The sequence below is a fragment of the Cavia porcellus genome, unplaced genomic scaffold (assembly GCF_034190915.1).
Source record: "Cavia porcellus strain 051 isolate PalLab524CR breed Dunkin Hartley unplaced genomic scaffold, mCavPor4.1 scaffold_1, whole genome shotgun sequence".
Classification (NCBI taxonomy): Eukaryota; Metazoa; Chordata; class Mammalia; order Rodentia; family Caviidae; genus Cavia; species Cavia porcellus.
In genome coordinates, this window is record NW_026947484.1 from 60869260 (window position 1) to 60895067 (window position 25808).

Here is a 25808-nt window from a genome sequence, read left to right on the forward strand (position 1 = left end):
CTCAATGGATCAGCCGATGCAGAGGCTGATGGTGCCACATGAATAGTTGCTGATGACCTTGGATTACTTTCTCCAGAGTGCTTTGTGTGGCCCCGCGTGAGCATGGTGGACTTTGTGTCCAAAGGTTTGGGTCCTTCAGTGGTGTCATCTGTTAACTGTGACAGGAAATGAAATGTTCACACAAAAATTGGTCGACTCCATCGCCTTTTTAATCATAGCTTTATTGGCACAAAATTCGTGACACTTTTTTACACAGGCTTGTAAATAGAAAAACACTAACATATCAAATTTAAACATGCTTTTCAAAACAGATACAGGTCTTTTTTTTTTTTTTTTTTTTTTTTTTGATAACTGGAGGGAGCTTGGGGTACTGTGCCACGTGGACCTTTATTCACCCAGCATTTATGGCCAGTCGGGCCCGTAGCTGTCTCCTGGCTCTTGGAGATAGAAATGTGACTCACTGTTGTGGGTCTGATGGCATAAGAACACCCGTGGCATAAGCACGTGCTCTGCAAATGTCTTGGGACAGCGCAGGGCACCATGTATGACCCTGGCCCTGCCTCTAAACGCTTGTCTTTCCCTCACCACAAGACAACGCAGAGCACGGGCTTCCGTGGCTTCCTTGGTTTCCTTGGTATTTAGAATGGGACAGAAAAATATTAAATCTCAGTATTCATGGCTCAGTTTGCTAGAGGAGTGGCAAGGGGCAGCAGCCAGAACCCTATAGGGGCGCGATAAAAAGCCAGGTGCAAGTCATCGTGCAGGAGCAGCTGCTAGACACCTGCAGCTTTCTAACCACAGTTCTGAACACCTGCTGCCATAAGAGACCTTCATTCTGAGTTTTCACTAAATTATAGCAAGAGACATTTTTTCCTAAGTAATCACTAAAGCACTGGAAATTTCAATCGACTTTATTTAAACCACTTTAATAAATAAGAATTTCCCCTAAATGAAATAACTTTGGACCTCACAGACCACCATCTCGATGCCCACAGCCTTCCCTGCTGTGAACCTTTGGTAACCTGGAGGCACACTGAGAGCAGCCATGGGCCTGCCCTGTCCTTGCCCCGGGTGTGGGTGAGCACAAGTGGCTGCTTAGAGACCTGTGAGCATCTGACCTCTGACCCTCGGCAGCTGCACTGCTGTCACCAGCACTGACCCTTGGGTTGCAACTCGAAAAGTTACACTGTGAACGCCAGCAGGGAGTGCGGCACTGGGGGCAGGTCGGCAGCTCGTGAGCTGAGGCCAGTGCTGCCACACGCCAGGCACAATGGGCTTCCGCCTCCCTTCAGCCCTCAGTGCCACGGGAACACAGTCGGGAGGCTGACAGGACCTCAAGACAGCCCCACCCCAGCGTCAAGCATTCCCCTGTGCCACAGAGTCACAGTGAGCTTATGGTCCCAGCAGCCTAGCCGCTGGGGCCACTGGGTGGCTGTGTACACATAGGGGACACCCGTGGGCCAGGTGTGCATGTGCTCATCTGACCTGTGAGTGGCTGAGGTGGTGGTTTCGAGGTCACCTATGGTGCAGGCTTTAAATTTCGATTCAGCACTGCGATTGCATCTCATCTCCTAACAGGAGAGCCTGGGCCTGCCTGCATCTGTGCCAGTGACAGAGCCCTGGCCAAGGTGCCCCATGTGGCAGACACCTGCCCAGCCCCTGCCCCTGGAGCCCAGGGTTCATAAGGCACTTTGGGCCCCAGGAGCCACTTTTCAGGCTGAACCTTCAAGAAAAATTGACAAAGCTGCTACAATTAAAAAGCGGGCAATTTCTTACTAGGCCTAAGGGGTGCTGGGAAGCCGTTTGCCGTGAGCTCATGACCACGTGTGGCAGCTGTGCCACATGTGCTCTGGGGCTCAGCAGCTGCACCCCCCCTTCCGCTCCTCGCCATGCTGATCGGCGGCAGTGTGGCCGTTGGAGCGCACGACACCCTCGGGGATCCAGGACTTGTCCACACACCGCTCCATGCGCTTCATGATCAGGTCCAGCAGCGCCTCGATCGCGGGGCTGATGTTTGTCCCATTGGCAGCACTCGTTTCAAAGTAAGGGACACTGGGGAAACAGACGGCTCAGTGAGGACAGGACAGGCATTATCTAAACCATTCAGTGAGACATCGGAGTGGATACAGACGTCACCTACCCCAGGGCGCGCAAAGGTGAGGGACAGCAGAGCAGAATGACCCACACTGTGTGCCTCACAGCAGTGAGAGCTCAACTAGAAGTCCCACCCACTTTCAAAAGTTGAGTCTGATTATTTTTTATTGAAGGAAAATATGATATATGTAAATTGCATAGAGTACATGCTTTTTCATTTTAAGATTTTCTTTTTTTTTTTTTTTGTCTTTCAGAGACAGGGTTTTGCTACACAGTTCAAGCTAGCTTTGAGCTCACTTTGTAGCCCAGGCTGGTCTTGAATTTGCAATGATTCTCCTGCTTTAGCCTCCCGAGTGCTGAGATGACAGGAAGGAACCACCATGCCCAGCTTCTTGGATTTTTTTGACACAGGATCTTATTATGTAGTCCACTCTGGCCTCAAACTCATGGTGATCCTCCTGCCTCAGCCCTAAGCTCTGGGATTACAGACATGTGCTACCACACCTGGCTAAAATTTAATGCTTGGTGTAGAAAATTCTAAATTTCTCTACAGGAAAAGCGAAATTTGAAAACTTTTAGGAAGAAACTAATTATTTTTTATGACAACAGGAAGAATTTCTTAAAATAGGAACAAAAGAATTTCTTAAAACAGAAAATCTCAAATAGAAAGAAAAAGTTTTGGGGCCAGGGATTTAGCTCAGTGGTGTTAGCATCTACCTGGTAAGCGCAAGGTCATGAGTTCAATGTCCAGTACCAAAAAAAAAGTTTGAAGTCTCCCTAATATGATTAACACTCTGGTACCATTACATATGTTATAAACACAGTTTAAAATGAATAATGCATAAGCACCCGCCAGGCAAGCGCAAGGTTGTAAGTGTAATCCTTGGTACCAAAAATGAATGATGGCCCAAAATCATGCTTGTGCTACATATGCCAGGCAAGTAAGCCAGAATCCAGAAGATACAGATAATTTTTCAAGTAAATTAAAATAATAATAGACAAAGGATATAAGCAAAACTACCAAAGAAATAACGTTTATGGAAAAATGGTAAGCCAGGTGTGGTGGTGCAAAAAACTGTAATCATAGCATTCTGGGAGGCTGAGGCAGGAGGATCACAAGACCAGTGTTTACAGCAGTCGGGCTTTGCTTCTCTGAGTATAAATGAGTAGTAGGGTCCACGCCACTGCACTCAGCTGCGCGGACGGAGGGCTGGGATGAGGTCCCCAGAGGACTAATTGAGGACCCTTCCCAGGAGCGGACGCGAACGTGCGCCTGCGCTTAGCCTGACTGCAGGAGTGTGGGCAGCCACGCATGGGTGCCCTTTTCCTACTCTTAGTACTGGAAGCTGAATCCAGGAAGTGCTGAGCTGTAGCCCAGCCCCTTCCATTTTATTTTGAGGACAGGGTCTCTCACGGTGTTGTCCAGGCTGACGTAAACTTGCAGTCTCCTGCCTCAGCCTTCGTGGTAGTGAGGGTTAGGTGTGCTGCCTGCCACTGGGCTTCAATCGTCCTTGGCTTAGCCACAGACGAGGTGACCCAGCTCCCTCCGTCCACATGGTGGCGCCAGCGGGACACTTGCAGAGCCCCTTTACCAACAGAAAAATTCTGGCAGAAACTGCAGCTGCGCAGTTGTGTGGCCTTCTGGAGGACTCGCGGATGATTTGTTCTAACATGCTTTTTGAAAGCAGACTAATCAAGATTAGTAGATTAATCAAGATTAAACTATAAACAGCTTCAAACCAAGAAGGGCTGTGTCCTTTGCAGCTTTTCACGGCGATCCCCTCTCCTCATGCACAGGGCACCGCCCACATCCCAGTGGGTTTTTTCCTGCTATCCACTCCTCAAAACTAGGAGGTGGGGCCCCCAGGGGGAAGGTGCTCAGAGCAACAGCAAATGTGCTGGATGCCTTGTCCCAGGCCCAGACAGCGGGTCCCAGGAGGATCCAGACCAAGGCGTCCTTGGCACTGCCCGGTGTCCTTCCTGCTGGCTGCGGGGGCTCAGCGTCCACCTTGCACACCTGGCTGCAGATAATTATGGAGTGTGAAACCCGCCCTAGAAGCCATCACCGTCCACTGAGCCAAGCAAAGGCCGGCGAGCTTGCAAACAGTACGGCTGTGAAAGCCACATCCCACTGCCCTGTGTCCTGTCCACTTGGGGCCACACCAAGCCCCTGCTGTGACCTAGGGGCAGCCGTTCTGAGAGGGCTGGTGTTCCCGTCCCACTCCAGAGACCTCGGCCTTGGCTGCACAGTCTTGACCACAGGCAGCACACACGAGACACATTCTGCCATCACGCTTGGTCACATTGGCACGTCTCTCCACTACCCCAACTCCAAAGGAAGGGCCATAGAAGGACTCAGTGTCACCACCGCCCTCTGGGGATGAAGCCATGTCACAGAGGCAGCCCTGGCACTGTGCTGGTACCCCCACCCTGTGTGTCACCATGGACGTAACCCACCAAGCAGGACGAGTCCCCTCACTAGCGTGGCTCCTCCAGCACGTTCCTTCCCTGTGCCGCCCACTGGGGCTCCTGTGCCATACACAAGAGATCCTGCCCCTGTGGCACAGCCTGCTGGTGACTTGGCCCCTGCTGCTCTCCCCAGGCCTCCTGGGCCACAGCCGCAGTGCCTGGGAGCCAGCAGTGGCCAGGAACCAGTGCCATCTGAAAATGTGTAGTCGCCAGTGCCTCCTGCCCTTCTCACGTGGGTCCCGGGCTCTGCGGCTCCTTTTTACTATCACTACACACGTCCTCAGCATGTGACAGTCATAGGATGGGGTAGACCCTCCCCAGAGTCACGTAGTAGCCACCCACCAGCCCACACTCCCTGTGACAATGGGAGGACAGATGTGTGAGCACCCGCTGGGATGCTCAACCCGCTCCTGGCAGGTCACCTAGGAGCCTCTGTGGCTGGCGTCCTGCAAGAGGAAACCCTGCGATCAGTGCTGCACCCCACAGCCACGCTCTGCAGAGCCCATGAGATGCAGCAGACAGGACCACGTCCTGGAGGGTCACACATGACACATAGCACCCAGCATACCGCAGCTGTGGCTCTGTTACCTCGAGCACCTGCGTGAAGAGCATGTACTCCATGCCCCAGGCCACAGCAGAGCCTTCTGCTCTAATTCCTCACTTCTGTCTTTTTGTCATCTTTCCCGTGCTCATGTGTATATGGAAACTTCCCTGGGGGAGGCATTGCCCGCCCTTCTTACCCGTATTTCTCGGCCAGGGCCCTGGCCTCCTCCTCCTTCACCACACGCTGGTCCTCCAGGTCGCTCTTATTGCCACACAGCACAATGTCCGGGCTGTCGCAGTACGCATGCATCTGTAGCTGGCCTGCAGATAGAGAAACACAGCACAGGAGACACCATGGGCGCTCGTAAGCAGCTAGAAGGGCTCTGCTACACACTAGCTGTGCCTGCCTGCCTCACTTTCTGGTGAGGTGCACACATTCCCAGCCCTGCCCTAGCTGGGTGCTGTGGGTGGGCGGTAGGCAGTGCCCCTGGGGGAACGGGACCAAGCCACCCAGACACATTCGTTGGAGGCCCCTCGCAGGGTCACCAGAGCTCAGTCCAGAGAATCTAAGAGGTTTTTCTTAACTTTTCTCTGGTAAGCTGTGAATTACTTGTGTCAAATGCAGGCCGACTGGGTGTTTGAAAGCGCATCCCGGAGATGAGGCCTCACCACTGATTCACACCCCACGGCCAGGCCGGGGCCAGCAGGCAGGGGAAGGGGTCGGGCCTGAGGGTAGAGTGCTCCTCCTATCAGCTTCTTGGAGAGGGCAGGTGTCAAAGAACAGGCAGACTCTTAGCAGTTTAAAAAGCACGTGCTGGATGAGGGTAAGGGGAACAACACAAGCAGGACGTGTAAAAGAGATGATGTCCACTTGGGGATGCCATGAAAGGTGTGGAAACTCAATCCACTGGCAGGCCTGCAGGAAGCAAGGGCCCTGCCCAGCCCACTGTGGGAGACAACTCCAGTGACTGACTTTGAATCCAAAACAATTGCTGTGACTGATTACTTAGAGACTCATTTCCTTATACCAATATGTAAAAGGCTGGCTAGGGTATTTCCTTCTCTCTTCAATTGGCTCTGAGCATTGCAAATAAAGCTAGCCAAGGTGCTAATCTGCAAAGTCTATAGCCATCAGACAGTCCTGTTTCCTCGCATGGTGCTCTCCACAATACAGGATTGAGCACTCGAGATGTTAGAGCAAATAGCTCTGGGAATATCAACTGGGTAAGAGCCTCAAGGTAAGAGGCTATGACTCCCCAGGACACAAGAGTTTGCACATCAGAAACCGAAGCAATAGCCCCCCAAAGCAATTCTACTACTACTTTAATCAGGTTATATAAATTGATCCTTCTGCATATCTTTATCTCTGCAAATTACAGAGATGCCATTCTTGCACCTGGCCAGCCAACTCAAGTTATTCAGTAATCCCCAATATCCTCACTATCACTCATCCCTGAGCCACCCCCCATTCTTCACAAGATAATAAATGCTGAGAGAGGCCTAGGATCGAGGCCTTTGTCTGCATGTCCTCACAGAAATTGGACAGAGGACCCCTGGCTCAAGGGGCAGGCCCTGTGGGGCCCAGGCTCTGAGCAACATGGCTGTGAGCTCCACAGATGCACACACACACACAGAGGCACACACATACAGATACACACACCCAGGTACAGAGAGTCTAACTTGTTACTTAGACAGAAACAGAGGAGCTGGAATCCCAGACTCCGGCCGGCATGTGCCAGGGCACAGGAGGTAAACGCGGTGCCAACCCTGGCTGCAATTCCTGTGACACGAATTCGGCACTTCTTATTTTTTGAGACAGGACCTCATTAAGTCACTGAGTTGCCCAAGCTGGGCTAAGCTCGTGACCCTCCTGTCTCAGCCTCCCAGGCTGCTGAGCTGCAAATTGTGCTACCACTCCTGACTGAGACCTTGCCCCTTAAAGCCCCTTCGAAGCAGATGCGCCTCCCAGGCAATGAGGACAGGGGCACGGGGTGAGCAGCACTCACTGATCCAGTTGCGAACGTTCAGGAAGCTCTGCTCATTGGTCAGGTCGAAGAGCAGAAGAAAGCCCATCGCATCCCTGAAGAACGCCGTGGTCAGGCTGCGGAACCTGCAAACACGGGATAGGCGGTCACTGTCCAGGCAGTGCAGAGGGGTGTACAGTGTCAGGTCCAGAGGGGTCCCAGGTCAGCCTGCGAGCCTGAAGCCTGAGCAGGAAGCGCTGGATAGTGACAGGTTTATTGGCCCAGGAGGGCATCTGTAGGGCCAGCCCGACAGGCCTCGGCTCCAGAGCAGAGGGTGTCAGTGCAGCCACCAGTCACTCAGCAATTGGGTTCCCGTGATGATTCTCAACTAGTGTTTTAGTAAAGAGCCCTTATGGTTTAGAGATTGGCACCCGAGCAGTTACCAATGAAAAGCATGGTATCAGGGACTTTCTTCAAGTAAAGGGGGGGTCATGAGGAGGGACACAGGTGACACAGAACAGCCACAACTGGGCCACATACTCCCTAATGAAAGATGAAACCAAAGCCCTGCACACGGCTCTGGTGGACCTGAGGCTGCCCACAGCTGCTGTGGGGAAGGGAAAGGAAGAAAGCACAGGCAGCAGGGCACCCCTCCCCCCAGGGGACCCCACCTATCCACGCACCTCTCCTGGCCAGCAGTGTCCCACAGCTGCAGGTGGATCCTCTGGCCCCGGCCCACAGCTCCATCCGGCCCGCTGGCTCGGTACACCTAGGGCAGCAGAGCAGGGACAGAGGTGCTCAGAGCCACCAGCCCTGCCACTATGGTCAGCAGAGACCCCAGTGCCCCGCAGCACAGCCACACACACAAGCAGGCCAGTAGGCAACATGCAGGCAACACAGCAGCTGTGTCAAAGGCACACACCTGCGCCCTTGCAGACTCAGAAACAAGTTGATTGAGGACAGGACAGCTGGCCTTGGGAGACGCTGCCTACTGGGCTCTCCTACCCCATCTTAAGGGGCGTCCTGTAAGCTGTGTTGGAGGAAGCTCCAATGGACCTGCAGGAAAGGTGTTCCCAATGCCTCTTACACAAACAGCGATGGAGACGCTGGCAAAAATGGTCAGGATCAACCTGGACAGCACTGTGGAATCAACTCGTGCCTGCAGCTTTCCAGGAGTCAAGGCAAACAGCTCATCAGGGTTCTCACTGGCCGGCCCTGCCCATCTCTAACCATCACCCCTGGTCTGGAGCAGCTGGGAAAGCCAGCAGATGCTCCACCTTGGCAGCCCAGTAGCTAGTGTGGACAGAGGAGGCAGAAGGGCTGGAAAGTCCCACCTGGGTTTCCACAGGGTGAGGATGCTTGTTATCAGGACCAGCACCTCCTGGGGAAAATCCCAGTGGGGCCAGCAAAGTCCAACCTGAAAAGCTTTTTAAAATGGGACAGGCACTGCCCAAAGGAGGCTTTGCTGCTCCCAAATATCATGAAAATCATTCATCTCGAGATCCCATGCACCCCAGGACCACCCCCGAGAGGGGAGTGTGAGCTGTCACCTCTGACTGCCCTGGAAGCTCTGGCCAATTGGGGAAAACAGCAAACACCAAGGGAAGGGGAAGCGCACCTCGCACACAGAGAAAAGCAAGCAGCAGAAAACAGTCAAAGACAAAGATTTTAAATCAGCAAATCTAAGCGCATTCGAAGAACTGCAATGCCCAAATAATGAAAAACAGTATGACAGCAGTGACTTACTAACAACAAGACAGCATTAAAAAGTAGAGACAAATAGAAGTTGGACATTGGGGTAGGCCTGTAACCGCACTACTCTGGGAGGCTGAGGCAGCAGGATCCCAAGTTCAAGCCCAGCCTGGGCAACCCAGGTAAAACCCTTCTCAAAATAAACAAGGGCTGAGGCAGGGTGAGGGCCTGGGGTTAATCCCCCGACCATGATTTTAAAAGAAAGAAATTCTGGGTGCAAACGGTCAGTTTCTGAGGTGCGAAGTTCCCTGAGGGGCTTAGTAGGGACCAGAACGAGAAAAAGGCAGTCGGTGGGCACAGACACAGCTCCAGAATCGTGCAGCCTATGAAACAGCAAACAGGAGGCAGAGCGCGTCTGCAGAGGGTGAAAGACCCCTAGAGATGGCAAACAGATCATTCAAGCCCTGTGAAAAGGAACGGGAGAGAAAAAGAGAACTTGTGATTTCCAGATCTTCAAAGTGCTTGAAAAACAAAACTCTGGAGCAGGAATTAGAGTTCTTCCCAGCTGTGCTTGAATGAACTCTGAAGGAGAAGCCGAGATACCCCAGAGCAAACGAGAGGAGATGAAATTGCTTATGGGCCGGCCCGCACAGGGATGCCTGAAGACCACGCTCACTGGAGACAGGGCCACAGACGCAGGGCTGCGGGGAGGCAGCTGGGGCTCGAGTGAGACTCTGTCTCCAACACTGAGTAACAGCTGCGTGAGGTTCCACTGACCTGAGAATGGGCATGATCAGAGCAGGGGACATGAGAAAGCGCAAGACTAAAGTTTTATCTATACTGAAATTAAGACACTGTTCATGACAACTGGGCTGGGTGGGCATGGTGGCACACACCAGTAATCCCAGCACTTGGGAGCTTGGGAGGCTGAAGCAGTAGCCTCGCCATGAGTTGAAGGCCAGCCTGGGCCACACAGGGAGTTGAGGGCCAGCTTGGACCACAGTGAGATCCTATCTTTGTCATATATATATATATATATGTATGTGTATGTATAAAGATTTTTTTAAACAACCTAAATTGTCAAAAGTTAAGCTGATAATCTTACTGCCCAGAAGGAACTAGAGAATATAACTCAAAAATATAGTAAAATAGAGTAAAAAAAATTAAAACAAAATGCCACAGGTCCCCAAGTAAGCAGATACAGGGCCACTATTGACTTGTGTGGCTTTGGAGTCCAGTGTCCATTCCCTTCCAGAGTGGTCCTCAAGCTGGCACTGGTCACCTGTGGGCTGGTGGAGCCGAGGGCCAGCTGCCTGCCACACCGTGGCACTTCAGGGTTCGGGGTGCCAAGGAGAAGAGCCTTCCTTCCAACCCCTGGCAGGAGTGGCTTCAACTTATTTTCACCTTTGAACTTTTTCCCCACGATGCTTCATGGCTGCCAGGGGCTGGTTTTCCACTTTGCTAAACTTGTTCTCAAATTTGTGCATCTTGCGAAGCCGTGGTGCGGGGAGCATCTTAAGTCATTGCCTTTCAGCCTGGGTGCAGCTGAGGCCCAAGTTGCCTGGCTCAGCTTGGTCCCTTCAGGCTCCCCTGGAACTTTCCAGACTGAAGAGCCGTCTCTGTTCTTTCATTTCCCCCATTTAGACACATCTGCCTTTTCTCCTGCCTGCCCACCAGCACAGTTTTCCCTGGTGGCCTGGCCGCAGGAACACACAGGACAGCCTGCGTTTGCCTTCAGCGGGAAGGCAGGCAGACGCCAGCCCTAGGGTGGGCTTGGCTGTACATCACAGACACCGTTACTGGGTTGAAGATATTCCCTTCAAATCTGAATTTGCTGAGTGTTTTTTAATCAAGAACTAGAGCTGGGGTTTACCTAGTGCTTATCTGGAACTTGTGCTCCTCCTGTCTCAGCCTCCCGAGTAGCCAGCTGTAGGTGAGCACCATCTCGCCATTTGAACCCTACCCCTGGGTTAGGTTCTGCCTCATCTCCGTGAGCACCCCTTCTGCTTGCTGCTGGCTTTGATGCTTCCATCTCCCCAGAGGTTGCTGGTCTGCAGCTTCCCCTCCCTCAGAACAACTTTGTGAATTCTGGTTCTGGGGATCTTTGGCATCACAAAAGGAGTAGGGAGGTTTCCCACCCATCTGTGCTGTAGAAGTGTGGAGGTGACCCGTGCAGAATCTGTGGAACTCTGGGCTTCCTCATGGGCAGCCCCAGGGCCCCTCTGGTCTGCTGGCGGCTCACAGACCCTTAGACCTCTCGTTTCCTCTCAGGTCCATCCCTCGCCTGTGTCTAGAAATCCCTCCGTCTCTGGCACGCGGTGTAATCTACTGGCATGCAGCTATATAGCGTTTCTTCATCAGCTCTTCACTTTGTACAGTCCGCAGAGGCGCCATTTCTTAGAAATGTAGCTGTCTTTTCAAGAAGAGAGCATTTGTTTCCATGTAGTCTCTACATTCCTTCTGCTTGCTTTCATCTCCTGTTTTGCTGATTTTGTTGCTGTCTTTAGACTCTGAGGATCAGACCAGAGACCCCATGTGTGCTAACACAGAGCTCAACCACAGAGCCAAGCCCAGGCCTCTGTAAGCTTTTGCTAAATTGCCCGGCCTGCACTCAAATTTTTGATCCTCCTGCCTCAGCCTCCTGAGTAGCGGGGCGCACAGGCCTGATTTGCCACCAGGTTTTCAGTTTCTTAGGGCAGAAGGCCAAGGAGGAGGAGACAGCCTAGGAGAGGGGGCGTGAGGTGTGAGGGGGGCTGGCAGATTTGTAACAGAGATGGACCAGCAGTGGCAGGCTCAACGGGCAGACAGAGGTGGGCAGGCCGCAGGCAGCGGGGCTCTGGCATCTGACAGGCTGTGGGACTGCGGCTTGCCCGCCTCTGTGCTCTCACGGGACAGTGCACAACAGCGGGGTGCAGAACGCAGAAGGCGGGGTGCGGAACTTACCACTCTCTTCTCCCTGAAATCAATGCCCACCGTGGTGATAAATTTGGAATTAAATTTACCATCTGTGTACTGGTAGAGGACACTGGTCTTCCCTACTCCGGAGTCACCCAGAGCTAAGAATTTGATGAGGTAATCATAGTCTCCATCAGACATGGCGAGGAGCTCAGCGGTCACCTGCAAGACACAAACGCAGCCCACTGCTCAGCCCCCCAAGGCAGCGGTCACCCTGCAGCCCAGCAGCCACTGGCCGACGGCTGGTGAGGGGCATGGACCCAGTGACACCTGCAGCCTCCTTTACAGTGCCCAGGCAGGGGCCCAAGGTGGGATGAGGCACACTGAGAAAACACAGTGGCTGCCTTCTGCAGAAACCGCCGGAGAGCCGCAGAAGGAGAGGACGGGAGAAGTTGCAGGGCAGTGGCTCCAAGCTCTTCCACCGCTGTCTCCTGGTGCTGGGGCTCCCTGGGCCACCCGCCTGTTCATTCCTCTCACTCCTTTCCCCGCCTGACCATGCTGCCTTCAGAGCCCTGCTGCTGGGTTCACGCCCGCCCGCTGTGAGCTGTTACTGTCCGTGAGTGCTATTCATCCTGCTGGCCTCTCCACGTCAACATAAGCGCCGGATTCACTTAGCTCAGGCTGCAGCCCACCGCAAATCCAGCCCGTCCTGCCACACTGACCCAGAGTGGTGTCAGCCTCCACGGACACCAAGCCAACCTGACCCAGCCCCAGTCCCTCGCCACTGGTGTGTCTGTATTTTGTGACCAATGCTTTCCACACTGTGCTTTTATCCTCTAAGAGATGCAAACCCAAACACCAGCCCACCTGGGAACAAAGTCTCCCCAGGTGCTACCCTCCCATCACAGGGCTAAGATACTGCCCTGGACACCAGGGAAACACGGCCCTCCATCACCACCATCACCTCAACCTGCCCGTGGAACAGACACGCCCAGCTGTCCACCAGGGGCCACCAACTGCTCCCCCACCTTCCGCTCACCCTGCAGCCAGGTCATGGCTGTGATATTTAAAGAACTGAGTAAAATCAGCCAGATGTGGTGGCGCATGGGTGTAATCCCAGCACTCGGGAAGCTAAGGCAGAATTGCCACGAGTGTAAGACCAGCCTGGACTATATAGTGAGACTTTGTCTCAAAAAAGAAAGTATTAAATCATAAAACTACAAAAGTAATTCTGATTGATGTAAAACCACTTTGGTGCACAACAGATAAACCTGAGCAAAACTCGCACCGTGCATTTTAATTCTGTAAGGCCCCAACTGGCTGTAGACTCCAGACGGCTCTGACTGCATGGCAGACTCTCAGAGGCCAGGGCCCATTTCACTGACCGAGCTGGCACCAATAGTCAAATCCACCTCCAGCTTAGCCACAGGTGGTATTGTGTGATGAGACCAAGGTATGCGTTCCAGTCACCCACAAAGGGAAAGACAGGCTGGAGACGGTCGTCTGTGCGGTTGGGAGCCAAGGTCAGCTTCCAGATGGTCCTGCACAGACATATGAAACCCAGATGGCCACTGACAGCAGCTTGGTGCTTTCCACTCACACCCAGAACCCACCTCTGCCACGGCCTGGCGTCTACATGGGGCAAAACTGCAGGTGGGGCAGAGAACCAGGGTGGGAGCCCAGCAAAGACAGGGTGACAAGACAGGCTGGTGACAATGACTCTGTGTTGCCCACTTTACCTGAAGGCCCTGAGCTCCCTGCTGTCCCGGCATCCCAGGCCCTGTGGAGAATGTGGTGCTCAGCCCTCAAGGCCGAGGGTGTAGCTGCAGGACCCAGGGCCTCCTCTCTGGCCTAAGGCTCGGTCCACACCACCGGAGCCCGGCCAGGAGCCACCTGCTAGTCCTGCTGCAGGACCAGGGTCTCGGAGCTCCTGCCACTGCCCTCTCAGTCACACAGTGCCCGCCTCCCTCTGCACCTCGCTGAGCTTAACCACTTCCCATGCTGCCCACGCCCCTGCAAATGACAGGACTTCCTCCTTTTGATGGATGAATAGTATTCCACCATGAGCATATCCCATTTCCTTCACCTATGTTTAACCCTAACATGTATATGCTCCTAACTTTAAAATTCTTTAAAATCGGGGCATATCTTTTTTTATGTTAAAAAATGTATTACATTATAGACACATTGCATTAATTTCCCACAGGATATCCCCCTTGCTTCAAACACACCTGTTCCCTCAGGTGTGTTTTCTTTGTCTTCAACTGGAGTTGAAGAAATGCACCAATAGGTGCATTTTGAACATATATAATGATCACGATCATCAAAGAGAATTTGTACCTGTATGGGATATAACTGATTCTTTTTTCCCATTCCCCTACCTTCCAACCTCGCCTTCCCTCCCCATTTACAGAAGCTTTGTTTCTATTTTTTTCCTTTCCTCATTTTTACTTTTGCCTTCTTTCCTGTCCCCCTCCCCATTTGAACAGCTCCTGCTATCTCACACATCTATTATATATTTTGGTCTGTTCAGTTTCTCACACCAGAGAAACAATGTGGTATTTATACACATGCATTCAATTTATTTCACTTAAGAGTGTGGGCTACAGGTGCATCCATTTACTGGGGAATGTCTTGAGCTGATCCTTCTTTATGGCAGAGTAGTGCTCCATTGTATTAAAAAAAAAAACCAGCCCTTTTTGTATTTTTTATTTTGAAACCAAGTCTCGCCAACTCGCTAAGTTGCTGGATTTGAACTTGCCTCTTCCGGCCCCAGCCGCCCCAAACACTGGGAGGACAGGTGTACACTGCCAGGCCTGGCCACACTAAGGCTTCTATTACCTTTACAGTCTTGATGCCAGGTAGGTTGCTCGGCTCTTATGATCAGGTGTCACCAGAGACACAGCTGTGTGAAAACGTTGTTAGCGCCTCTTAGCAAACTCAGGAATGCAAGAGAGTGCATCTCGGAGCTGGAGACAGCCTGGCAAGCAGGTCCTCAGCTGACACAGGGCTCTGGGCCCCTTGTCCTTGCCCAGAACTAAATCAGAAACCTCCCTCACTACTCTAGTCCAGGAGCCCTGTCTCTGCAGCCGTGCAGTCCACTGCTCAGCCAGCCTCAAAGGGCCAGGGTCTGTGACCATCGGAGCCCTTGCTGTGCCCCACCACAGCCACCTCCAGGGCAGCAAGCCCAAAAAGCACAGTGCACACAGTGGAAGCACATGGAGGTTTTTGTCCCTGGAGCCCTGCAGGCCTCACCACCTCTCCAGGGACGGCCGCTGCCTCTACACCCCCTAGGTCACCTCAAAGCCCAGGGTCCTTGCTCTTCCCTGGGCAACGGCACTGGCACAGCCACTCGGTGACAGTGGGTCACAGCTACACCCTGAAGGCCACGAGGTGTCCAGTCCTCCTTACACTACACGGAGACGGCCGGCCCCTTAGCCCTGTGAAACAGACCACCCGCCGAGGCATGTCAGAGAAGTGAGCGCCCTCCAGCGCTGCTGCATTCACCACCGTGGTCTCCAAGGGCCCTGGGCCAGCACTTCCCCGAAGCATGGACTCCACGTGGGACTGGAGAGCACAGCCCTGGCCTGGCTGGGACTTCACTTCCCAGGGTCACAGCAGGACACAGCAAGGTGTAGTAGGCAGGCTTGCTTTTGTGTTTGCCTCATCTATTCAGAGATATTGTGTGTTCACCAGGCCCTGCTGCTGCTTCAGGCTCTGTGTGACCCCATTGTCCACGGTCCCCACAGCCTGTGTCCCCACACCTGCCACCATGCCCACCTTTCACGGCCTGGAACTCCTCCAGGCCAGCTGATCACACACTGGCTGCTTCTGCAAGAGAATCTCACAGAGCACCCCCACCAGAACAGTGAAACTGAGCAAGGCTGAGGTCCCCATGGGTGCTGGATCCCAAATCCCAGCCACTGGAAGCGGCTTCCTCCAGATTCAGACTCCTCCTGCCCCGCCCACCCTGGGCACCCACCTCTCCCTGGGCTCTGCTTGGGCTGGGGGGGAATCTCAGTACAGAAGCTGGGAGCATATCTCCATCGCACAGCAGCCACAAGACCTGAGCAGGACAGGGCCACCACCCTACGGTCACCACAGAAAAGGAAGAGCTGAGAGGCCAGGGCTGCACGGTCCTAGGAAAAGAACCAAGCCCAGTGCCACCCTGGGACCTGTGGCCTTGAGTGGGGAGAGCACTGTATCAGCGACCCTGCCCCACATCTAGAGGGACACTGTGGGGCCTTCAGGAGTGGTAACAAGCCAGGTGTGCTGCTGCACACCTGAAATACCAGTTACGCAGGAGGCCAAGGCAAGAGGAACACCATGGGATTACTTAGTGAAATCCTGTCTAAAATAAAATTTCTAAAGAGCAAATGTAGCTCAATGGTACAGAGATTATCTTGTATCTCTGGGGTTCAAACCAAAGAAAGGAAAAGGGGCTACAAATTCCGATGAATTTAAGAATCTAGGTTGAGTAAAATATTCAAAAGTCAAGATATGCTTTGGATAGCACAGTGTGTTCATACAACAAATCTAAAATAACTGAGAGTGTATTTTGTTCACATAAAAAGCCACCTTATTCTAAGTTATAGTACAAATAGCATAAAGTGCACAATTTCCTTTTTCAGTGCTTAAAGTCACCTCCACTACATAGATATTTTCTATGAACTCCGAAGACATTTCTATTATTGCATTTTATCCACAAAGCCGTTAGGCCTGGCCAACAGCCCTGCCAGGAGGGGCTCCGAGTGGACCAGCACTGCGTGAGCACTGGAGTCCCGGGGACGAGTCCTAGGACAGGTGCAGGCATCCCTAAGTAGCTCAGATGCACCTGCATTTGGCTCTTCAAACTGAAAATCCCCAACACAGCAAGGAACAGATCCTACAGCCCTGTTACTGCTTGCTGAGAAAGGGCGGTCTCACACTCTTTCTTGGAACAGACGCACACAGTGGGACAGAAATGCAGAGGCGAAGCGACTCGACTTTCCAGACAAAGCCTGGGCAGCAAATGGGGCAGTGGACTTTGGTGACTCTTGGGAAAGGGCCAAGTTTGGAACGAAACTCAGTCGTCAAGCACCAGAGCCTCCAGGCCTGTGGCTGGCTCAGGAGTACTCCAGTGTGAGTGAAGCAGGACGGGCCGCACACGGCCTGTGTTCTGTGCCCCTCGCCTCTGGCCACTGGTGGTCCAGAGGGAGGCAGGGAGGGACACAGTTCCACAGGACTCAGCGTGACATGTTCGTGCGCTTTCTCCATGGTCCTGCAGCTCAGGCACACCTGGCCTCCTGCCCCAGCCCAGCAGGGCTGCTGCTTCTGGGGTCCTTTAGCCCATGTGGCCTTGGTGCAGGGTGCTGTGCGTGCTCAGGTCTCTGCTGGTCCTGAGTGCCCGGCCCCTCAAAGCATGTCTGTCTCCTTGTGAAGCTACTTATCTCCTGAATGCTGTCACCCACACTAAGCTCACCACAGCCAGCTGTCTCCAGACACTGACAGCATGGGCACCCTGTACTCTGACAGCCCCTTCCTTCCTCCACTGCCCTCTGTGCCCTGCAGATCCCACTCAGAAGTGACCACGGTGGGTCCTGGGCCCTGTGATAGCCACATGGAGTGGTGGATTAAACTATCTTTGCTGGGGACTTGGCCGTGTTTGATAAGCTACCACTATGCCCAGAAAGGACTCCGAGCAACAGCCCACCATGCAGTGCTGCCCATGGGGCCCGGGCAGGCAGTGTCCCAACATGACAGGCCATTGCTGTGAGAGAGGACTAGGCTCTGGGGAGAGGATGACACCCGGTCGGGAGTCAGAAAAATGCTTCAGAGTCACCCTGTCCTGGGGCAGGTGCAGTGGCCAACAGCAAAGGGGCTGGCATGACCCTGGTCCTCACACAGGCTGCACCAGGCTCTGTCCGCAGTCGCCCTCCCAGCACAGGGCTCCCCAGCTCTGCCCTCGCAGCCACTTCCTCTTTGGGGGCCACATGGGGGACCCTAACCCCCCTGCCCAGGCTCCGGGGCAGCAGCGGCAGGAAGCAGGACCAAACCCTTCCCTAGTTACTCAAGGCTGAGGCTTCTTGCAGGGGAGTGTGCTTCCGTCGCCTGCTCCGGTATTGTCCAGATCTACGCAGCTCGCCGAGGGCGGGCACAGCCTGGCCAAGCTCCAGCACTGCCGAGGACACATGCGCGTGCCCTGTGCATTCCACCAGGCAGCCTTGGGGCCTGTGGCCACTGGATGGGGATCATGCACGATTGGAGTGCTGCGAGGCCCGGGAAGGGGCCAGGTTCCCAAGGGGAGGGAGTTCTGCATGGCAGAGGCAAAGGGGAAGGAAGTGGAAGGAAAGGGCACCCTGGGACCTCATCGTCCTCCCACGCGGCAGCAGCCGGGCCCTCAGGACACTGCAGACCATACCTTGGTCCCAGGAGGCCAGCGCCTCCTGCCCCACTCCCACACTGATACCACCAGGTACCTGATGGGCTTCCCTCCAGGCTGGCCTTTGGCTGGTCCTTGGGCTTTTGGTTTTAAAGCACTAGAGTCTATCAACTTTGTATAATTAGATACAAAGAAAAAAATTATTTAAAGTAATAAAGTTAAGCGGGGCATAGTGGCTCACACCTGTAATCCCATCACTCAGGAGGCTGAGGCAGGAGGATCATTACCAGTTTGAGACCAGCCTGGACTACACAGTGAGCTCAAGGCCAGGCTGAAGTGCATAGTGGGACCCTGTCTCAAAAAGACAAAAGAATAAATAAATAAGTAAGTAAATAACATTAGTGTTTGAACTATTTTTCTGAGATGACTGCCTTATACATTTGTCTAACTCACTGGGACCTGGTGTGTTCGGTCCTGACACCTCCATCCCCAAGCTGCCGGTGACGGGATCCACCCAGCAGTCTCTTTGGTGCCTGTGCTCCCCATAGGCAGCATAGGAAACAGCCTTGGGACTGTTTCCATCCCAGCACTGCAGCCACCACGACATCCGGAGATGCCTCCGGAGCCCGGCCCTGCGAGGACATGGGGCTCTGCCGCTGCCTGGGGACCTGGTAACCAGGTCTCCTTGGGTCTGCAGCTGAGCACCACCCCTGCAGCCACGTGGCCACACTCCCAGAACTACGGGGAGCACCTTTTCCCCGACTCAGTCAGCACCTCCAAGCCAGCTACAAGTAATTATCACAGGCAAATTTACTTCATGAGCTATCTTTGGAATTTTTTTCAGTGCTACACTTGCCTTTAGGTCCTAGGCCTTGAGCCTCCATTAGAGTTCCTAGGACTGATTGGGTAACAGATTTCAAAACTGGTCAGCAGGGAGACTTCGTCTCACATTTGGTGCAACATTGCTAGAGGAGACAGCCGAGTGTCAAAATTACATCTTTACTCTAAAAAGTTCCCAGTGAGATTCTAAACTGACTGATTACTTGAGACTCACTTTAAAAACTGACCCCAATTTGTCATTGGCCCGAACATGCCCCCTGCCAGTCTGTAGCCCATAGAGCACCACAAGGGCAGTGCAGGAACCAAAAGGGCACAGCATGATCCGGAAGGAAAAGAAGCTTTGTGTGGAAGGAGCTACTAGCCTGAACCTCTGTGTGATGGGGACAGCAGCCCTGAATGCCAAGGAAGCAAACTGGTGACAGGGTAGCAAGCTCAGCCTGCAGCCCAGCCCCAGGAGCCCCTGCCCCAGACACCCAGGGGGCACCCCCTGCAGCCAGACACCTCACATCCTTCCGGTTCTCCAGCTCTGAGAAGCGCACTCGATGGGAATCTGCGTGTGTGTGGATTTTATTGGTACATTTTAGATGTACCCCCTTACATCTTGCTGCTGGTTTTTTCCCATTTCCTCCCTCTCCACTTTCTTCCTCTCCTTAGGGAATCTGCTTTTCAATAGAGCTGTAAATTGTCTGAGAAGGAAATAAACTTGGCTCCAGTGACACAGATAGAATGATACCAAAGACCTAAGGAGAGCCCCTGCCCAAGATGGGCGCTGAAGATGCGCGTGAAGAGGGCAAACCAGTCCCAACTGGTGCCAAACTCAGCTGGCATCGGGGGCTGGCATCAGGGCAGCAACACCAGACGGGCACCTCGTGCACCAGGAATGGCACAGAGGCACTGTCTGGGAACGAGCGCTGCCCAGGGGACAGTGCAAGGCCAGCCTTTGAGGGGAGGGGCTGGGCAGTGTCTCGAGATCCACACTCAGAGCCTCGAGTGACTGATGGGAAGGTGAGGAAAGGTGTGCAGCTGATACGGGATCTCATCCTAGGTGATGAAGACAGCCTGGGGGTGCATGCAGAGGTGTGGGGGGGGGGTGATTCCCACACTTAAAGGACACTGCAGGAGCTCTGCCCCGGGGGGGGGGTATCAGGGCAGCTCCTGGGAGGCCCAGTGCCTCTGCTGTCTTCTCCTGCAGGACAGGTCAGGGGTGGAGTGAGCATCTGCTGGGAGGAGCTGCCCCAACCTGCCTGCACTGGCCTCACCCACCTGGACAGCAGCAGGCTACACTTCAAGGCTGCAGCAGCAGCCAAGTGGATGGGCAGGAAGGCTGTCAGTGACTGTGAGCACAGCCGGAGACCCGCCGGGAGGCCCGCATGCAGCAGTCAGCACAGCAGCCGTGCGAACCGCGTGCGAGCGGAAGGACCCAGACTTCTGGTGTGGGCTCATGTGATCGAGCCCATGGCTGAGAGAGGAAAGAACCTGAAACTTGTGCTGCTGAGCCTTTCTCAACAGTCCCCCAAAAAACAAGGCCCACACTGCGAAAGGGAACTCACCAGGCCTGGCAGCGCACACCTGCAACCCCAGCACTCCAGGAGGCTGAGGCAGGAGGACTGAAAGCTCCAGCCCAGCCTGCACAGCTTGGCCACTTATCAAGACCCCACCTCAAAGTAAAGAAGGGCTGGAGATGCAGTTCACCTTGTAGACCCTGACACAAAAAAAACAAAAAGAAAAAGAATACTGGAAAGGTCAGGAACCTTGGCCAGCATCACACAGCACGTAAACAGCAGAGGTGAGACCCAGACCAAGGAGCCTCTCAGCCCAGACAGGCATCTGGAAAACAGTGAAGCCCAGAGGGGCAGCAGGGAGCGGGCATCAACACAGTTGCATGTCCGGAGGCCACCAGAAGGATGCCATGGGCACTGCAGGTGAAGACAGAGCTGTCATCCCAGCACTCAGGGAGGCTGAAGCAGGAAGGTTCCAAGTCCAACCCAGCCTGGGCTACTTAGTGAAACCTTGTCTCAGAATAAAACCAGAAAGTCTGGAGATGTGGCTCAGAGGGAAGACTCTCCCTGGGCTCACCTCTCAGTACCCAGAGAGGGAAGGCAAGGAGGGAGGGAGAAAGAGAAAAGAGCAGCAAGAGCCACCCAGGACTGCAGATGACCCCGCAGCGAGCATCCCGACCGAGTGGGGCCCGGTGCTGGTGTGGGGCTCCCCATCATGTGTAGGGCACCCTGAGGGGACATGTGCCATGAGAACGGGGGGAGGAAGGAGAAACGGGCACAGGCACTACAGGGTGACCCCAACCCGCTGTCCTCATGGGGATCTGCCTCAGGACAGTAGAGCACAAAGAAGCTGCACTGCCAGTTCTGAGTCCCGCACCACCCGGCAGGGAGCAGTGAGAGACACAGTGTCCACCTGAGCCTGTTCGGGCCCCACGGGGCCGGTGTGAGCAGTCTCCTGGTAACCACCAGAGCCCTAGGCCGCCCTGGCCTGACAGCTGGACAGTGGTGAAGGGAGGCGTGGGGGCCAGCCCCACCCTGGACCCTACTCATACCCGTCCACGAGGGACCTGCTGGGCCTCCAGGACCAGGACGAGGACAGAAGCTGCCACACAGCATCCTGTGGCCCAGAGGGCTCTGTGTGCCCACACAGCCAAGCTCTGGGTCTCACAGCTTTGCAGAGCATGGCTGGGAGCAGAGTTTCAAAATGTGATGTTGCCGTGGCACTGCTGGACCCAGCACCATCCCCACACATCCCTCAAACTCCTCAGCCTCCAGTGTGACCTGTGTGGAACCAGTAACCAGGCAGAGAGTCAGCAGGGCAGGCCATGGACCCCTCAGGATGTGGAGACCGCACACCGACTATGCACAGGGTGACGTTCCCAGGCACACAAGAGCTATGGAGAAGCCCAGACCACCACACAGCCCCAAGGGCCTGGGGCTGCAAGGCCACAGCTTTTTCCCCCAGCCCTGCAAATCAGCATTGCCCTCAGGACAGGGGCCAGCCTCTCCTCCTACCCCTGCACCCACTTCTGCTGTGCTCCCCTAAGCCTAAGGTCTTTCCTGGGCACCTGCTGCCACTTTACAGGGCCCCAGGCCAGGGTTCATCCCATGCAGGGCACGCAGACACCACAAGCAGAGCCTCAGAAACAAAGTCCAGGAAACCTGAACAGGTAAAATCGAGGTCACCACAAAACATGGCTCCTTCCACCCGGACGGCAGGAGCTCCCTGAACGCAGCCATAAGTACAGGATGTGTGGGGTGCACCACCCACAGCTGAGGTCCCTGAGGGTCAGCACGGTGGAGTTCAAAAGCATACCCTGGGAGGAAAGACAAGCTGATAGCCTACCTTAGTGCAGAAAGCACGCTTGCTGTCTCCTGGTTTGGGGGCAGAGTTGCCCACACACAACACCTGACTACGTCCAGCTGTGCGTCCTCAGGGAGGACACCAGGATCTGTATAGATAGAGGGGGAGGAGGCCAGGCCCACAGTCCACTCCCAGAGCCTTTGAGGGCAGCCGCCCGGGGCCTCTGGATGCCCGATCTGACTCGTTAGCCTCAGCTGCCAGTCATGTGGCCCCACACACGCGGTCAAGTGACTCTCGCCAGGCACAGCGGCCAGCACCCAGTTAACCTCTTCCCATGCTGGATGCTGCAGCCTCTGCCTGGAAAGCATGGTGCCCATTACCTGAGCAAACCTTCTGGGACGCACGGCGCTCTCTAGGCCCTCGAAGGTTAAGTGAGTCCCAGATGTGAGGCCTGGGGACTGGGTCAGAGAGGTGGTCATGGCCTGGCGGGTGTCTGCAGTCCTCCCGAGCACTGGAGCTGCCCTGCTCTTCCCCACACACCCAGTTCCATCTGCAGAGCTCCTCCCACCCCACTGCCCACGGTCCCCGAATCCACGCACTCCTTCGCGCCCCCTCACCCTCACGCTGCCTCCTTGGGCTGCTGTACCCACAACCTTGCATCCACAACCCTGTGTCCATGACCTGTGACTCCACCAAGAGCTAGCATGTGGCCCAACCACACAGGCAGTCGCACCTAGGATTTGGTAAATAAGCACATGGTACCAGCCCAGTGCAGCAGCTCTGAGACAGCAAAACCACATCTCAAAGTGGGAAAAAAAATTAAAAAGGGCTGGAGATGTCGCTGGGTGAAAAGGGGCTGGGCTCAGTCTTAGTACTATAACAAAATTAAAAATGGATAAATGAAAGTTTTGGCGGGGGGTGGGTGGGGAGTTTGTTTGTTCTTATGTTTTTGGTTATTTTGGGGAGGGTTTTTGTTTTTTGAGACCAGGTTTTACTATCCAGCCTCAAACTGACAGAGATCCTCTTGCTTCCAGCCTCTCAAGTGCTGGAATCACAAGCATGCCCCACCATGCTATGAAGAAGTTTTAATCCTAAAACTTCTCTAAATAAAATAAAATAAATAAATAAATAAATAAATAAATAAATAAATAAAAGCTAAGCCTGGTAGTGCACACCTGTAATCCCAGCACTTGGCAAGCTGAGGCAAGAGGATTAGTGAATTTGAGGCCAGCCAGACCTACATAGTGAGTTCAGGACCATCCTGGACTACATAGTGAGACCCCATCGAGAGAGAGAGAAAGAGAAAGAGAGAGAGAGAGAGAGAGAGAGAGAGAGAGAGAGAGAACAAAATTTAATCAAGGGAGTGAAAGATTCTATACACTAAAAACTATAAAATGCTGATGAAAATATTAGAGATAAACGAATGGAAAGGTCTCCCACATTAATGAACTGGAAGAACAGATATTGTCCAAATATCCACCCTACTCAAGGTGATCGATAATCAATGCACTCTCCGTCAAAATGCCAATAGTATTTTTCACAGAAAAAAAAATCCTAAAATTCATATGGTTCCATAGAAGATCCCAAATAGCCAATGAAATACTGAGCAAGAAGACCAAAGTGAAAGGCCTCTTGATTCCAAGTTATATCACAAACCATACTAATCAAGACATATGACATTGGGGCTGGGGATTTAGCTCAGCAGTATAAGCACCTGCCTTGCAGTGCACAGTCGTGAATTCGATCCCTGGTACCAATTTTTTAAAAATCGAAGACAGTATGACACTGACAGGAAAATATTGGAGACTACTGGGTCAGAACCGAGAGATTCACATGGGAACCAAAATCAACTCACAGCCCATCAACTACACTTCAGTGAGTAACCAAGAACACACAACAGGGAAGGACAGCTCCTCCAAAAACACTCACAGGAAAGAAACCAGACTCTCAGGGTCAGGATTTAACTCAGTGGCTCAAGCTTTCCTGGTAAGCTTGGGTCATGAGTTTGATCCCCAGTCCAAAAAAAAAAACACACTCTCATGCCACACGTAAAGGGCAAAGCAGGTAAAGACTAAAGCAGAAAGAGCCGGGCGTGGTAGCTCACGCCTGTAATCCCAGTACTCAAAAGGCTGAGGCAGGAGGATCGTTGCGAATTCAAGATCAACCTGGGCCACAAAATGAGCTCAAGGCCAGCCTGAACTGCATAGCGAAACCCTGTCTCAAAAAGACAAAAAAAAAGAAAAGAAAGAAAAAGACTAAAGCAGAAGACCTGAGAAGACCCTTAGGTACCCAGGCATGTAGGAAGCTGCTCAGCACCCCTCACTGGGGATGCACATCAGAGCCAGAGTTGGACAAGGTGGCCATTCACCCCCTGACGGGGAGCGAGGGGTCAGCGCTGGCATCACCGGGGCTAGAAGAACGGGGAGCTTTGGGCCCAGGTTAGGATGGAAACCAGTACAGCTGCTATGGGAAGCAGCACAGAGAGTCCTTGAAAGACAAGAACGCAAATGCCAAGGGACCCACAACACAATGCCACTTCTGAACACACACCCAGTGGCCCTGCCGTGGGGTCTCAGAGGCGGCTGTGCTCCACACTCACTAGAGCCAAAACAGGAGCAGGCGCGGCCAGAGAGCGAGCAAGGTGAGGCAGCTGCAGCACATGCAGCCTGGCAGATGCAGGGAAAGAAGGGAACTCAGCCACCGCTACACGGATGGACCCAGCAAACAGCAGGCCAGACAGGGAACCCCTGGGTGCATGGGGAGCTGTGGTGGCTCAGGGTGGGTGGACAGGGACAGGAGAGAGCACCTCCCACTCACAGAGCAGCAGAGTCTGAAAAGCTGCCTGCAGCCTGCTGTGCAAGGGACAGTGCCCACCACTGAGCAGAGGAGACCAGAACAGCACCGGGGAGGCAGAGCTCGGGTCACTGTGCCTGCATGACAGCAAAGGCGGAGAGGCAGAGGTGATGCCAGGCAGGATGGATGTACCTGGCTCATTGAGCAAGGTGCACATGTAGAACCCAGGCAACCTTTATGTTAACCACATCACAAAGTGATTTTTTTACATGGTCAATAATAGTTTTTGTACATATGTATTGTTTTTTTTTTTTTTTTTTGTCTTTTTCCTTTTTATCGGTACCGGGGATTGAACTTACGACTGCCTGCTTGCAAGGCAGGTGCTTAGGCCACTGAGCTAAATCTCCAGCCCCTGTACATATGTATTGTACATTATGATTACATACATCACAGGGAGTTTGCACAGGCATGTGACATCTCAATTCCTTTTTTTAAAACTCCCCCTCTCCTCCCAAAGTGATTTCTTAAAAGTAAGACATTATTTCTGGACGTGACATTGCACATCTGTAACCCCAGCTACTCAGGAGGCTGAGTCTTGAGGACCACAAGTTCAAGACTAGCTTGGACAAGTTAGGGAGTCTCAAAGAAATTTAAAAAGAGGTATTGTTCAATGGGAACATGGAAGGAAAGAGGAAAGAAAGGAAGGAGGGTGTCTTAGTTACTTTTCTCTTGTTGCTGGGACAAAATACTCAACATCCAAAATGAAGGAAGGAAAGGTTTATTTAGCTCACAGTGTGTGGAGGTTTCAGTCCATAGTCAGCTGTACCAAGGCAGGGTGGCATAGCCCAGGGGCA

General features: G+C 53.4%; 1 protein-coding gene across 4 annotated transcripts in view; it reads right to left on the reverse strand.

Annotated features, from left to right (window-relative positions):
- Window positions 1-202: 202 nt before the first annotated feature.
- Rab27a (RAB27A, member RAS oncogene family) overlaps window positions 203-25808 on the reverse strand; it is a 32526-nt gene continuing 6920 nt past the window's right edge. For 2 of the 4 annotated variants that reach the window (XM_013154611.2, XM_003471790.4), the window contains exons 2-6: window positions 11706-11879; window positions 7754-7839; window positions 7113-7216; window positions 5304-5427; window positions 203-2052 (exon numbers count right to left, since the gene is read on the reverse strand). In XM_013154611.2, the coding sequence (XP_013010065.1) occupies window positions 1857-2052; window positions 5304-5427; window positions 7113-7216; window positions 7754-7839; window positions 11706-11858 (663 nt within the window). In that variant the 5' untranslated portion in view covers window positions 11859-11879 and the 3' untranslated portion in view covers window positions 203-1856. Of the gene's footprint in view, window positions 2053-5303; window positions 5428-7112; window positions 7217-7753; window positions 7840-11705; window positions 11880-13396; window positions 13582-22203; window positions 22391-25808 lie in introns of those variants that run through there. The other 2 variants (XM_063249095.1, XM_063249084.1) reach the window with 2 other exon arrangements.